Raw genomic sequence first — 15,425 nt, 5'->3', positions numbered from 1 at the left:
AAGAATTGAAATGTGTGTATGAATGAATTGTTCTATGATATATATATAACTTTTACTGAGTATGACATACTGCATACACGTATGATTTATGACATGACATACTGCATGGGGTTGGGATTCTGATATAGGGGAAGTGTACTGTACTGGTGTCTTTGCCACAAATATTGTTACTGGTAGCTTTGTTGCGTTACTGATACTGGTAGCTCTGCTGTATTACTGTTACTGGCAGCTTTGCTGCGTTACTATTATTGGCAGCTTTGCTGCGATATTGGTGTGTTGGTTGGGTGGGTCGATTTTATCCCCACATAGTGTGTTGGTGGTACGGAGTGGTGTGTTGGCTTGATTGGGATGGGTTGCATTACTGCATTTGCCTTGTTACTATATTGGGCTAAGGCCCACACTTTGTTACTGTATTGGGCTAAGGCCCACTCTCTATTACTATATTGGGCTATGGCCCACACACTGTTACTGTATAAGGCTTAAGCCCAGACTGATTCTGCATGTTGTATGCTGATTGTTTGGTAGAGGATTACACACTGAGTTTTCGTAAACTCACCCTCTCTTCTAACTGTGCAAGTAATCATAAGCCTTAGGCGATTCAGTGCTGCGAGAGACTTAGAGGTGACCACACAACTGCTGCTGTTTAAAATTTACTTTAATTTTTATTTAATTTTATGCTGGGTTTTATTTTTGTAATAAGGCCTTTAAGTAGCTTATATTTTTAATTGGGCTTTTGCTTATTTATTTTAAACTTAGAAACAAGTTTTTTTTCAATGAGTCCAATTTTTCGAAAAACACTTCAATGTGACACACTAATACGGCCATAACTCCTAGGCCGGCTTTGGGGTGTTACACAATTATTTTCATTTATTTTTTTATCTGACTTGGATTCATTATGTTTCAGGTTGTGCCAAAATTCATGTTTCTTTTCGAACATCTAGAGCCCTAAGTCAAATCCGTGACTTGAACAAACTTACGATCATGTCCCCCGTCACCTTATCATTTGGTATCAGATTCTTGGGCATTTTAGATGTTCTTTGTGTTCTTATAAATTGATTTCCAGCAAATAGTCTCAAAAGAGTTTTTGTTTTTACGCAAAAACTTTTTGGAAAAAATTATTTTTAAATTGCTAAACATTTTTCAAAAGATCTAAAATTTTACATGATGATTCTTAGCACTCTTTTAGAATATTAAAAAATATTTTCCACAAAAAAAGTGATCAAAAAAGAGGAAAAACATAAACATAAAAGAAAAATAAACAATAAAAAATTATTCTTTAGGTTGAATTTCATGCCAAAATTTCCAAATCAGATTTTTGTTATTTGGGAAGGTTCTAGTTTAAATTTCATGATATTTGGAAATTGGGAACACCTCGAACAAATTTTGTCAAGTTGCTCCGCAATTTTTTGGGTTTTCGAGATCCATTGACGACTTCCAATTATATTATTATACCATCGATAGACGATTTTCCTTATGGGAGAGAGGTAAGTTAAACATTGATAATTCTCCACAAATGCTACAAGGTAAGAAAGGTAAGGAAACATTCTGATTTAAGAAGGCATACCTTGAATGTTTTTAATAAGCATATTACTGATTTTGTTTGTAAAATATTTCCTTACAACATGTTTTCTCATTGGTCAAGTTTCAATAAACTATGGTTTGAAAGTTCAATTGATTTTATGGGTTTATCTAGGTTTGTAAAGGTTACTTTTGTTGCATTCGATAGGTTTATTAAAGAACTTTATGCATTTGATCTTGCAGCAAAATTTTCTACCTTAGACTTTAAATATGATGTTTTACATAATAAAATTAAACTTCTGGATTTTGATTATTATGTGAAATTATTAACTAATCTTTGGAATTTATTATGGATGACCATACATATTCAAATAAAGTTACAAATTATTTTATACTTGAACACTCATGTGCCTAATATTTATATTTTTAGTGTTGATGGTTTATTTTTGGAGGAGAGGTACTTGATCCATGCTAATTTGGGAGATAAAAATCATATCTTTGATCTTAGAGATAGTTTTGGTGCACAGGAAAGATTATGTAATTATTTGTTTACTTTTATTGTTATTAATTCTAATTCCTTTTTTTATACAACTAAAGATTCGAGGACAAATCTTCTTGAGGAATGGGGGAATAAAACAAGTCTAAATGTCAACTTCCAAATCGATAGATGTGATGGGCTTACACTACCTCAAGGCTCAACAACAAGATCAAAGGTCAACCAAATCAAACCAAGTTTCGGTTAAAGTCAGTAAGTGAGTATAAACTTTTCGAGGCAACGAGGAATGATACATGCTCGGAATGGGTGAAATATATTAAAGTCAATTTAGCCAAGCTATCAATTTTAAAGATGAAAAGATTAGTCAACTTGTGACAAATTTTTGGATGGGTTCTAGACATTCTAGATTAATATGTCTTCATAGCGTTCTAAGATATATCTTTTAGCTTCGACACACACTTTGAATCACTTGATTTCGAGTTCGGGAACTCAAGTTATGATTGTTTTAGTGAAAACTGCATTAGTAGAATTTCTCGACGGGATTATTACTGAAATTACGAGTTTCAGGCTTTTAATTCGAGTTTAAATCATATTGGTTTTGGGTTTTAAGCTTAATTTTTATTATATATGAGCCCAATATTCTATTTATCTTCTCTTATTATTTTATTATTTTTTATTCTAATTTTTTTATAATTATTAAATATTTTAAGTTATTTAGGAGTTTTATATCAACAAGAAAGTTTAGTTTAAAACTACTTCTTGTTTCGGTTAATTAGAGTTCTAGTATACTTGAGATTTTTATTTAGATTTATTTAACTAGCCTATATAAAGGCCTTTGCATTGTACAACAATGAATTTATTCATTATTCACTTTGACTTAATAAAATTCTCTTTGAGTTTTCTTTTTAAGAATTTCTCTTCAGTTTTCTTTTAGAGGAGTTTTAACAATCTATTCAGATTATGGGGATCATCTTCAAGCATTTTCTTGCCAAATTTTCTTTCTTGGAGGGAAAATTACTGCCAATCGAAGGGGGTTGTGGATTCATCAGGTTTTCAAGGCTCCTTACGACTTCTACACACCATTTTCATCTTTTCCATATATCTGTTTTATTTTCTTCTTTATCTTATTTTGTTCCTATTTAATTATTCAAATCTTTGATTTATTTTATTGTTTTTATCTTGATTATCTATTTTAATTACTTCTTTTAATATCTATATTCTTAGATCTAACTTGGATTTGTTTCTATTTTAGGTTGTGTCAAAATCCAAGTTTATTTTTGATTGTCTAGAGCCTTAAGTGAAATCCACAACTTGGGCAAACTTACAATCCTATTCCTCACTCATCCACACATTCATTTCGTCTCAATCACTACTGCAAAACTTTCTAGGCCAAGGCCCTTACATCTAGACGGTGCCCACAAATGCGCTCATAAGCCTCCCGTATCACACACACTACTTCAAAAGGCTATAGGCAACTCAAAAGCGAATGGAGGAAAGCTTTATTATAGAGAACTCTATCAATAAGTGTGCACTAAGAGGCTAGGAAAGAAATGCAATCAAGTTCCTTAGGATCAAAGGTGTTGAATCACTGGATAAGAACTCCACTAATGGTGTCATCCATGTATTTCCAAAGTCTATGTTGAAAACTTGTCCTACTGAATGTGAAATGGGGACTTTTTTTATGCTCTAGTAAGATTTTATCCCTTTCTTGGAATCCCACAATAGATGCAACTCGAGACAAAAAATTATCCTTCGTGTTCATAGATTGGGGAACCTTGTCAACTTAAACTTCTAGAAAGCTCTATAATAGTTTTATTGCCATGAAGTATGTAACACTCCACCCTCAGTCCGATATATAGGAGGGGCATTATTCTCTGTGGATGTTCTTTTATTTTCTTTGTTTTTCTTATTTTCTTTAGTTTGCCATAGAATAGAGAAAGATTAAGGAACGTTCGTGCACAAAGGGGAGAGACTGAGGATTAAGTTTTAGAAATTGGAAATCTTGCATGCTGGTAAGTTTTCTAATCTCTCTACATTAGCGGGTTTAAGAAAAAAAATGAGTTAAGGATTTAAGTTGACTATTCTTTTTGTTTTGTTTTGGGTAAAGAGACGAATAATCATTTAAATAGTCTCTGCATGCAAAAAAATTAGAGTTTTTATGATAATGAATGGTCTTATTGGATTCTGAAATGGTTGTTGTGTTGTATTGACTAAGGAAGCTCGTGTAACAAGGGGAAAAGACTTAAAAGATGGATTTGGCGATAACTTCCAAGTAAGTCCCAGTACTCAGATCTTAAATGGATGTTCCTATTTGAATATTGTGTGCTAAAAAAGGCTAATTTATTGTTATGTAAATGACAAGTCATTCTATGACTGTAAGTAGAGGTGTCTTGTTGCATGCAGTGTGTGATGAGCTTACAAATTATGATTATGTTATGAGGAATTAATGATGTATGGTGATTGTATGTGTTACGATATGCAATTTCGCAAATGATTGTGAGTTAACTATGTTAAGTAAATGAAAGGTTTGGTATGACGCCTTGTTGCATATTGAATTGATATGATTGATCGGTAGTAAGTATGCTTATGATGAATCAATAAAATGACTGGTATGTGATAAATAGTAATTATTGGTTGAAGGTTCGTGTATGTGATGCATACTATTTATGTGGCTTTGAGGATGTTCGAATGGTCATACAAGGGATTTCATGTGCATACTATTTATGTGGCTTTGAGGGAGGTTCGATTGGATTGAGCCAAGAATGGAGTTTTTAAATGGTACGAAGAATAGTATGCACCAATATATGAGAGCCCCTTGTGTGGGACATTTGAGAACCCTTTATGGGACATATGGAAGACCATGGCCATGACAATACTGTATATGTAGAAGCCCATGAGGACTATCTAATATATGGAAAGTCATCCAAGACTATCTTTTCTGGAAGTCTATAAGGACTATCTTTTGTGAAAATTCGTGAGGACTATGTAATATAAGGAAAGTTTGCTAGAACTATCTTGTAAATATGATTTTACACAATGTCTTTTGTATGAGTCCACAAAAAGGTGATCTACTATTATGAGAAGGCCATTGTGCCTGTGCTAGCAAATAAAGTGAGTCTGATACAAGTTATGACTATTTTTTGACTTATCCTTATAGTTTTGTATCTACAGTAGTTATGGAATTCACTTTGGTGAGAGCTTGCAGGTTCATTCGGGGATTCGAATCTAATTTTATAGGTACGCCAAGAATGAGTCTGCGTGCTAGTAGCACATGCTACGCTTGAACCTACTATACAAGCAAATTGTATGGAATTCATATTATATATATAACAGTTCGCCAGGTTCTTTGGGGGACGATACAAAGGTATTTTCCTATACTTCCAAAATGAAGGAATTGTTTATCTAAGTAAGTATTGTGTTCAAGATACTGTTTGAAACATTGGTATCTGACTATGTAGTTGAAAGTAGATCCGCCTACTAAAGCCCGTTAGATCAAGCACTAATAATGGTTCATAGTGGAAGGCATTCTTTATGATCTATTCTTCAACGTAGTTATAACACAAGATAGATGCATGAGTATCTTTCTTGAGTACACAAGTGAGAATTCGTAGAAAGTATTTTTTGAAGAACTACGAAAAGGTCCTCAAGGAAAATCATTAAAGAAAGGATTTGTGGAATTACTTGCCAACATACTAACATTTCTATCTAGGTATTCTTTATCATACATCGTTAAGATCTCATCAATGAAACGTTACACAGTCAAGTCCACACCAACAGGATTTGATGGATGTATTCTTCACAAGGAAAGTCATGTGGTTTCCAAATGTTCAAATAGTAGTTCATTTGTGCTATGCTGATGCCAAGTATGGACCACTCACTAGGTTCAATCGCAATTACAGTTGTGTTTCTATGAATTGCAGGTTTAGTAGTTGTTTCTAGAAATCAATAAGTGACCAGACCAGAATTTACCAAGATCAGGCAACTTATTTTGTGGTCATAGCAATGTGCATAAAACGAGGCGACCTAAGGCGGAGTCTTAGGGTCTGAGTCAAGTTGTAACCAAGACTAAAAATCGATTTCAAATTTTCAAGTCACTAAATTAGTTCAATGTAATGGAACTTCCAGTGAAATTGTTCCTTATGTGTCTTAACATGGTAGTAAATCCCTTATTTATCTAGGTTGCAAATGTCTATTTGTCTTCACTCAGCATCTGAAGAGTACTAAATTAAAGATTTGTATGTAAGAGTTAGCATTATAAATTTGAGTTATTGTATTACTAAAAAGGAGCGTTTTAGGTAATAGTTAATGAAGTGTAGCACCTTATAGTTCAGATCCGACGATCGGGTCGGGTATGGGGTGTTACAAACTCAATATCAATTGAACTTTTACAATTTATTGAACTTTTACAATTTAGTCATTGAACTTTAATTAACCAATTTATCGGTTAAATTACTTAACAAAGTTTCTATCTATTTTCATACTAACTTCCTAAATTTTTATTTTTTGCCCTTACGGACCTAGTTTACAAAAATGAGATTTTAAAATCGTATTTTCTTACACCACTATAATTCAGATCGTTACAAAGGTGAAACACAGGGTCAGGGGAATGACTGTGGGCTACAACAAAGGTAAGATTTTTCTTTTTTGGTTTTGGGAAATTAGGTTTTAGGGTTAGAAAGTTAGAATTATTAGTTTTTTTTGTTTAATGTTTTTTAATTATTATTACATTTTTAGTTTTTATTAAATTTTTAAATTTAAATTATTATTTTATTTTTATTGGGTTTGGGTATTTGAAATTTTCGATTTAATTTTGGCTTGGATTGAGATTGGGTTGGTAAATGGCATATTGGGTTTGGGTATAATTAAATATATTATATTTTTATACGTAAAGTTAGTGTCATTGATTAAAATAGTTTTGAATTTCAAAACCGAAATCGAGTCGACATTACCTTGAGTTAATCACCTAATGTAACCGAGTTAAACTCGAAACCAACTAAACTAATTTAGAAAAATGAATTTTGGTTGGTTCGATCGATTTCTATCGACTTTTTCTCACCTCCTAAACATTATAGATTAACCCGACAAGTTACTATTGAATATCAAAAACGATAGAAAAAATCAATAAATATAAATAAGATAATAGATAAGAGAACACACCAAATTTATGAAATTCAACCAATTATCTACATCCTCAAAATCCAATATCTAATGATAACTTCACTAATAATAAAAAGATTACAAACTAATGAAATCCTTAATTAAAGGAATTACCCAACTGTATACTAAAGTATACACACTTTCTTGGAGAGATTGGGATGATTTTGAAAGCAAAGGCTAAAATCCTTTTTATAGCAAAAGGTAAGGCGGCTACTGTTTGCTCCTATTCTGTGAGGAACAAACATGCCGACACGAACAGTGAAGAATTTTTGGATCGGAGGAGTTCAACTAAGTTAAAAACCAAAAAAAAGCAAAAATCGATTAACTAAATCTAATCGAATTGACTAAATTCAGTTCGGTTGTTTCATTTTTACCTTTTTAAGTTTGGTTCGATTAATTCAATTGCAGTAAAATTTTTTAATTATTCGATTATTGTTATAAAATAATCAAATCGTTCCAACCACCGAATGCACATCTCTAATATGGATTGTGAATTTTCACTCATCAATATACCAGGTAAAACCCTTTTTTTTTTTGAGTTTATTTGTTTATTTTATTTCTATATATGTCAAAGACAACCCAAATTCTTTGACTGTAATGAAAATAAAGATGACAAAAGCTCGATCACCACCACTCTTATGTAAATAATTAGAAGACAATTTAGGTTTTAAAAGGAAAAAGAAAATATAAAAAACACACCATTAAAAGCAATGACCACTCTTTAAAACCAAGAATCAGAATTCAAAGCAACCAATATCCTAGTTGCAGGATTCAGGATTAGCCAATAGATAAGCTTCAACAGGCTTGTAAACTCCCTCACTTCCCTTAATGAGAGCCTTGATTTCATCTTCAGTGATTACATTGTCGCCAACAGTGTAGAATTTCATTGAACTCTTGCAAATACTTCCTCCACCTGCAGCTGCCTCAAACTTGTTCTCATAGCTGATTTTTTCAAGTTTGTCCCCCAAAGGCCCACCTTCGATTAAATCGTAACTGTATGAAAATTTATTTTCATCATGTCCTCCTATCTGGTGCTTCATATATTGGAATGGAAGGCCTAAACAAATAAATACTTGTTATCCAACATACTCGTGTAAAACAGACTACAAAAAGGCCAATGAAAGAACTAACCTTCAACAAAGTTGATTTTTACGATACTTCCAGAGCTAGGATTAGCTTCAACCTCAATACTCTTGACTGCATTAGGTGCAGCCGTGGGCCAAACTTTCGGAGCTTCAACAGTAAAGGCCTTGAAAAGCCTGGAAGGGGCGACTGGGGAGGTAGACTCATAGTCATAAGTGACAACACCCATAATTCTAATATTAACTGGGACTTTGAGTTCAAAGAAGAGAAGAAGTGGATGATTGAGTGAGTGAGGTGTGAGATGATAGAGAACTAGGATGCTATTTATACACTGAACTTGAAGCGTAAAAAGTTATTATTCTCATTTTTTAATTGGATTTATATCCAACATTTTTATTAATTTTCATTGAATTGGTACTAGTCAAATTAGGCAGCCAGAACTTTCTTATTAAATCGCAAATTGGTGAGTTCAAATATTGTATCAGTTTGTCTTCTACTTATCTACTTATTTGCTTAATTTATTGTTTTCAATAATGCTTATTTAAATATATAGAGGGAATAATGAATTGTGCTGACAGAGACTTATGGTTCAATTAATTTGGTGTGCTGACGGTTTTTATAAGCATTGATTAAAAATTGTCTAAAATTATTATTTTAAGAAATTATTTTTATTAAATTCAAAATAAATCGTGTTAGAGATTTTTTTAATAAAAAGATATAACAAGATCAAACTAAATGAACAAAAGCACTACCAACTTTATCATGTTTAAGGAGATCAATCAACTCCCTAAGCGTGCCTATTAATCTATGCATACCATCAATTTAAACAGAAAACATTTTAACTAAACGATTAGCAACTTGATTTCTCTCCCTAGGGACATGCCTAGCTGTCCAATGCTCCTTGTACTATAAAATCTGCTTAATTCATCAAACCAAGGCCTAAATTGATACCCCAAATAGTCATCTTGAATAGCATTGACTGCTCCAAGCAAGTTTCCTGAATTAAGGCTTTAACATACCCCTTTTCTTATAACAATAGTAAAACATCCCAAATACTCAAGAGTTCAGCATCAAAGACTAGACAAACACCTAAATTATGATTGAACCTGACAATCCAATCACCAAACTGATCTCTCACTACACCACCAGCAGATGTGCATCTTGTACTCACATTCATTGCCCCATCAGTATATAGAAAAACACAAATATTCAACAAAGATTAAACCTGAGCTTAAACATCATAGTCAAATGAACATTTAAAAATTGTTGAGCCCAACATACTGAAACTTTAATTATCTCTTAAGCATTCCAAGTCAAACACTATAAAATGAATAAATTCTTGTTCTTCCAAAGACACCATGATATTAAACCAAATAAGAAAGACCAAAAAACTTCCTCAGAGTGTACCTTTAAACGTGAAGATAAGTTAGAAACTAACTAGTCTGCAAAGTTGTTAACAGAGAAAAAGTTATCACTCTGATTTACAGGCACTACGCTCAGCCATACATGTTTCACCATAGAGCAATCTCTAAGGACATGAAGAAGGTCTTCAGAGGCATGGCCGCAAACTGGGCAAGAAGGATCCTGACCAATTCTTCTCCTAACACATTCCATGCTTGTGAGCAATCTTTGCTTTAAAGTAAGCCACATAAAGAAACGAACTCTTTGCGCCCCTTAAAATTTCCATGCCGTCTTACAAGTCTCATATCTAGGCCTCCTAAAATTCTCCTGAATCATGTGATACGCCCTTTTAACAAAAAAAAGATCCAATAGGTTGATGGCTCCAAGCAATCCTGTTCGGACCCGCTGAAGAATGGGGTGTCGAAATTCTGACTATACACCGAACAATGTCTTGAAACAGCCACACTCGAAATAAAACAATATTTCACACCTCATCCACCGTTACCATCACGTTAAGCATATAGTCAGGATCCAAGTTAGCATGCGAAAGGATTAGCCGCATCAAAGGTCCTACACTCGCAATCCAATGATCTTTCCAATAACAAATCGACCTTCATTCCATCTCCCATGGACCATACTAGATTATCTTTAAGCAAAGATCAAACCTTGGATAGAGCCCTCCAAAGGAACAAACTTGAACTTCTCAAAATGCTCTCTGGCAACCTCTCCTTCATACCATACTTCGAAATGAGAATCCTAACCCATAAAGCATTGTCGTTCAAAACCAAATTAAACTTCAATTTCAACAAAAATGACTTGTTCTGATCCTCCAAATGATGAAACCCAAGTCTTCCACAAGAACGAGGCTGATAGACTGAATCCCAACTAACTAACGTCAACTTCTTGTTCCCACTCGACCAACCCAAATAAACTATCTGACCAAGCGCTCAATCTCATCACATACTCATTTAGGGTCCGTTTGTTTACATGTAAAAGGTTTTATGAAAAATATTTTCTGTATTTTCCTGCGTTTGTTTCACAGAAAATAGCTTGGTCAACAGAAAATGACATACAGGTCAACGGAAAATAAGCTTTTTTCCTTATAAAATGACTCACTCTTTTGAAAAGCGTAAGTCATTTTCCGGAAACGACCTCCTCAATAGATAATTTTACTTTTATATACAAATTAATTAAATCAAGTTTAATATTATTATACCGATAATAAATTTTATTTTTATTTTTAAAATATTTAAAATATTTAAAATATTAATATAAAATATTATATTTTTAATATTATTAAACATACGTATTTAATTATTTATATTTAGTCATATAATAAATTATTAATATAATTAACATAATTTATTATTTTTAATAAATTATTTAATATTTAAATTTTATTTTAATAGTAAATTTTAAAAATAATAATTTTAAATAATATTATTCACATATTATTGAAAATATCAATATTAATATTTTAATACTAAATATTTATTACAATTATAAATATATTAATTATAAATGTTTTGCAGTATAAACGTTAAAATATGTCATAAGTCTATATACTCTTCACAAATTTGCAATTTAGTTTCTATACTTTTATTTTAAAGAATTTAGTCCCTCTACTTTCCAAATTTGAAAATCAAGTCCAACTACTAACATTGTTGATTTTTTTGTCAATTTTGTTAATGTCACATTTTTAAATAAAAAAATGCTCATTTGGTAGTCATGTAACTAAAAAATGATCATTGCAATGAACCTAAATTTAACAAAATATTTTTAATATATGTAAAAACAATGTAAAATATAAAATTATAGATATAAAATAAACTCAATTAAACAATGAAAAAAAATCTCAAATGTATGTTTGTTTAATTGAGAACGACTTTTATGAAATATTTTTAAAGAACTTGCCAAACAAAAGAAAATATTTTACACAAATTCATCCAAACACCAGAAAATATTAGCTTTTCAAAAAAAGTAAGTCATTTTTTAAAAATCATTTTTCGGAAGCCATTTTCAATGAAACAAACGGAGCCTTAGAATCATTAAAGACTACATGAAATATTTTGCAATGGATAAAAGTACATATAGTGCTAAAGTAGCTCTCCGAGCTAAAGATAACTTCTCCCAATTATATAACTTACTTTCAACCTTATCCACCACAAATCTAAGAGTACTTTTGGTGACCCTTTCATAAAAAATAGGAACACCCAAATACGAACCGGGATTATCCACTTTTTGGAAACCAAGCAAACTACTAATTCCACTACCCACCACCTTGTTAACCCCTTTTGAGAAAAAAATATTAGTCTTCCGAGCCTTAACACAATGACCAGAGATATTGTAGAAATTATCCAAAATCTCCTTTAGGAGTAGTGAATGACCCAAGTCAACTCTGGTAAAAATTACCTGATCATCAACAAAGAATAGATGTGATAAATCCGGCCCAGCTCTAGACAATCTAATTGGATGCCACTGACCATTAGAAATAGCCGAACTAAAACTATACCCAAGCCATTCCATACATAGAACAAACAAATACAGAGATAAAAGTTAGCCCTAACAGATCCCTCTCGTCGGCTTAAATTTCTATGCTGGAATCTCATTCCAAAGAACTTGCACGGAGAACCTGATATTCCATCCATAATGACCTTTATAAAAAAACCAGAATATCTACAGGTCTTAGCAAAGCCTCGGTAAAATCTCACCGCACTCGATCATATGCTTTTTCTAGAACAATTTTAACTGCCATTCAAGACTTCTAGTGGCGTTTCCCTCTCATGGAATGAATGACTTCCTGTGCAATGAGGATATTATTCATAATATTCATCTTTGGAATAAAACTCGTCTGCTCTTGCGCAATTAATTTAGGGAGGATGCACCTAAATCGATTAGTAATGACTTTCATGACTAGCTTGTACAAGATTGAACACAAACTGATAGGCCTAAACTATTGGAAACTTTCCAGATGCGCAATCTTAGAAATGAGGACAATGACTGTGTTATTCAAATCTGGTTCAATTGACCCACCATTAAATACCCTTTTAACCCACTCACAGACAGCAATTCCACAACATTCCACTGACTCTGAAAAACAAAGCATGAAAACCATCGCTCCCAGGAGCTTTCAAAGGAGTCACGTCAAACAAAGCTTTTTTTTATCTCCTCATCTGAAATTGCCTTCCACATATATGTGGAAAACGGAAAATAGTAAAGCAATTTACTATAATTATCAGTGATTGATATACTAGTTACAAGTTTAAATATCCAACCTTGAAGCATCTCTCAAAGATAATATAATGATTCCATGAGGATTTATGGGTGTTTTTTTAATGCCTTCGTTCCTTTTGTGGCGCTCAGGAGTTTTGGTTAACCTGCTCTCCCAATACAAACGTTAGAAAGGGGAGATGATTTACAGCACTATGAATTGAAGTAATTCATGTTCATTTTATTAAATTTTTTTACAGGTTATAATTCCCTATGATAAAGAAAATAGAATATAATATAATTACTGTCAAATTTTTGTACTAAGGATAATAATTAAGATCAATCTCTAAGGCAACCAAACTAGTTAGTTTGTCTATTCCCATCGTGGTAAGCAAGAAACGCACAAGGTTTTTTTTTTCCTTTTTTACAATCTCGTTATATGTTTTAATTATATATGCTCTTTTAAAAACAATATTTAAAATTATTTATAATCCCTCTCTAACTCATTAATAAGAGGATAATGCGCTTCAGCACATTCGAACTCACATCCTCCTATATTGACAATAATGCCCATGTAAAATGAGTAACTCAATTGTCTAAACACAAAATTGTTTTTAGAATATAGAATATAAGGAGGTGAATGAACATTTAATTCTTCCATATAGGATTTACCATATATAAATTTTCCTTGTTTTAGTTTAATAAAGGCTTCTTAATCAACTTAGTTTAATTTTAATAATAATTAAATTTTATTTTATTGATTTGAAATGAATAAAACTTAAATAGTTACTACTAAGTAATTTAAAATTGGATCCTTGTAGGAATAATATCTATTTATCACTTTACTATTTCATCAATACGTGCATAAGTCTTATAAATTTTAACTCATCAATATACTAGGTAAAACCTTTTTTGTTTGTGAATTGGTGTTTATTTTATTTCAGTATATGTCAAAGATGATACAACCCAAATTATTTGATAGTAATGAAAATAAAGATGATCAAAGCTCGATCACCACCACCGCTCTTATTAAAATAATCATAAGAAAGTTTAGGTTTTAAGTGGAAAAAGAAAATATAAAAAACACCATTGAAAGTAATGGCCACTCTTTAAAAGCAGCATGAGAATTCAAAGCAATCTATATCTTAGTTGCAGGCTTCGGGATTAGCCAAGAGGTAAGCTTCAACAGGCTTGTAAACTCCCTCACTCCCTTTAATGAGAGCCTTGATTTCATCTTCAGTGATTACATTGTCGCCAACAGTGTAAAATTTCATCGAGCTCTTGCAAATGCTTCCTCCACTTGCAGCTGCCTCAAACTTGTTTTCATAACTGATTTTTTCAAGCTTGTCCCCCAAGGGCCCACCTTCGATTAAACTGTAGCTATATGAAAAATTATTTTCGTCATGTCCTCCTATCTGGTGCTTCATATATTGGAATGGAAGGCCTAAACAAACAAATACTTGTTATCCAATATACTCATGTAAAACACGCTAAAAAATGCCAATGCCAATGAAAATGAAATATCTAACCTTCAACAAAATTGATCTTTACGATGCTTCCTGAGCTAGGATTAGCTTCAACCTCAACACTCTTGACGGTATTAGGGGCAGCTGTGGGCCAAACCTTGGCGGCTTCAATAGTAAAGGCCTTGAAAAGCCTGACAGGGGCGACTGGAGAGGTAGATTCATAGTCATAAGTGAAAACACCCATGATTCTAATATTACTTTAAGTTCAAAGAAAAGAAGAAATGGATGATCGAGTATTTGAGGTGTGGGATGATAGAGATCTAAGATGCTATTTATAGACTGAACTTGAAGCGTAAGAAATTCATTATTCTCATTTTTTAATTGGATTTATATTCAAAATTGTTATTAATTTTCATTGAATTGGTACTAGTCAAAATGGATAAAAATCTTCTGCAGCCCCACCTCCCTGCCCCAGCACTTACTTTCCTTTTTTTTTTAAAAAAAATTGCCCAACGTGTACCTTATACTTTATTTGGCTAATATTATACGAACCTGCGAAGTTATTAAGGCGGAGCACATGAACACAAATATTTTCTCTTAATGAAATTTATCTATGTAAAAAATATAAACCCAAATATATGATTGGTCCTACACCTTAAATAATATGAAAAAATATAAACACAAATATATGATTCGTCCTACCCCTTAAATAATATGGACTAATCCCATGAAATAATAGAATACTGTAGATGAACCTCTAAATTATTTTTCATATTATATTATAATTTTTAATATTATTTTGCTCCTATTATGCATCAAGCGTTTTTTTATATATAGCAAGCATTTTCTTGAGTTTATTTTGTGCTTTTGATTCATGCTAGAAATTTTATTACACGTATATGTGCGAAAATTATATATCTAGAACATATATATGTGTTTAAAAATAATATACAATAAATAAAAATATATGGTTTAAAATTAATAATTACAACAACATATATGTAATATGTACAAAGTTCAAACAAAAAAAATAATTTAAATAAATTTATAAATCCATTAACCATGTATTCCATCTTTGTATATGTTAATTTTAG

The 15,425-nt window shown here is 32.0% G+C and overlaps 2 protein-coding genes across 2 annotated transcripts; both read right to left on the bottom strand.

Moving 5' to 3' along the window:
* Positions 1-7,696: 7,696 nt before the first annotated feature.
* On the bottom strand, positions 7,697-8,551 carry LOC107916198 (major strawberry allergen Fra a 1-3). Its single transcript, XM_016845346.2, has 2 exons — positions 8,303-8,551; positions 7,697-8,228 (listed from the first exon to the last, which is right to left on the bottom strand). The coding sequence occupies exons 1-2, from the start codon at positions 8,481-8,483 to the stop codon at positions 7,930-7,932; spliced, it is 480 nt and encodes a 159-aa protein (XP_016700835.1). The 5' UTR covers positions 8,484-8,551; the 3' UTR covers positions 7,697-7,929.
* Positions 8,552-13,850: 5,299 nt separating this feature from the next.
* Positions 13,851-14,645, bottom strand: LOC107916197 (major strawberry allergen Fra a 1.08). The gene is made up of 2 exons (XM_041103241.1): positions 14,395-14,645; positions 13,851-14,309 (listed from the first exon to the last, which is right to left on the bottom strand). The coding sequence occupies exons 1-2, from the start codon at positions 14,573-14,575 to the stop codon at positions 14,011-14,013; spliced, it is 480 nt and encodes a 159-aa protein (XP_040959175.1). The 5' UTR covers positions 14,576-14,645; the 3' UTR covers positions 13,851-14,010.
* Between the last annotated feature and the right edge of the window lie 780 nt (positions 14,646-15,425).

The sequence above is a fragment of the Gossypium hirsutum genome, chromosome D10, assembly GCF_007990345.1.
Source record: "Gossypium hirsutum isolate 1008001.06 chromosome D10, Gossypium_hirsutum_v2.1, whole genome shotgun sequence".
NCBI classification, from domain to species: Eukaryota; Viridiplantae; Streptophyta; class Magnoliopsida; order Malvales; family Malvaceae; genus Gossypium; species Gossypium hirsutum.
This window is presented reverse-complemented; position numbering and strand designations above follow the sequence as displayed.

Excerpts from the sequence above, each read along its gene's own strand:
- LOC107916198 (XM_016845346.2), bottom strand. The coding sequence starts at position 8,483 with ATGGGTGTTGTCACTTATGACTATGAGTCTACCTCCCCAGTCGCCCCT. Across the intron at positions 8,229-8,302 it reads AAAAATCAACTTTGTTGAAG|GCCTTCCATTCCAATATATG; the intron begins GTTAGTTCTTTC and ends TTATTTGTTTAG.
- LOC107916197 (XM_041103241.1), bottom strand. The coding sequence starts at position 14,575 with ATGGGTGTTTTCACTTATGACTATGAATCTACCTCTCCAGTCGCCCCT. Across the intron at positions 14,310-14,394 it reads AAAGATCAATTTTGTTGAAG|GCCTTCCATTCCAATATATG; the intron begins GTTAGATATTTC and ends TTGTTTGTTTAG.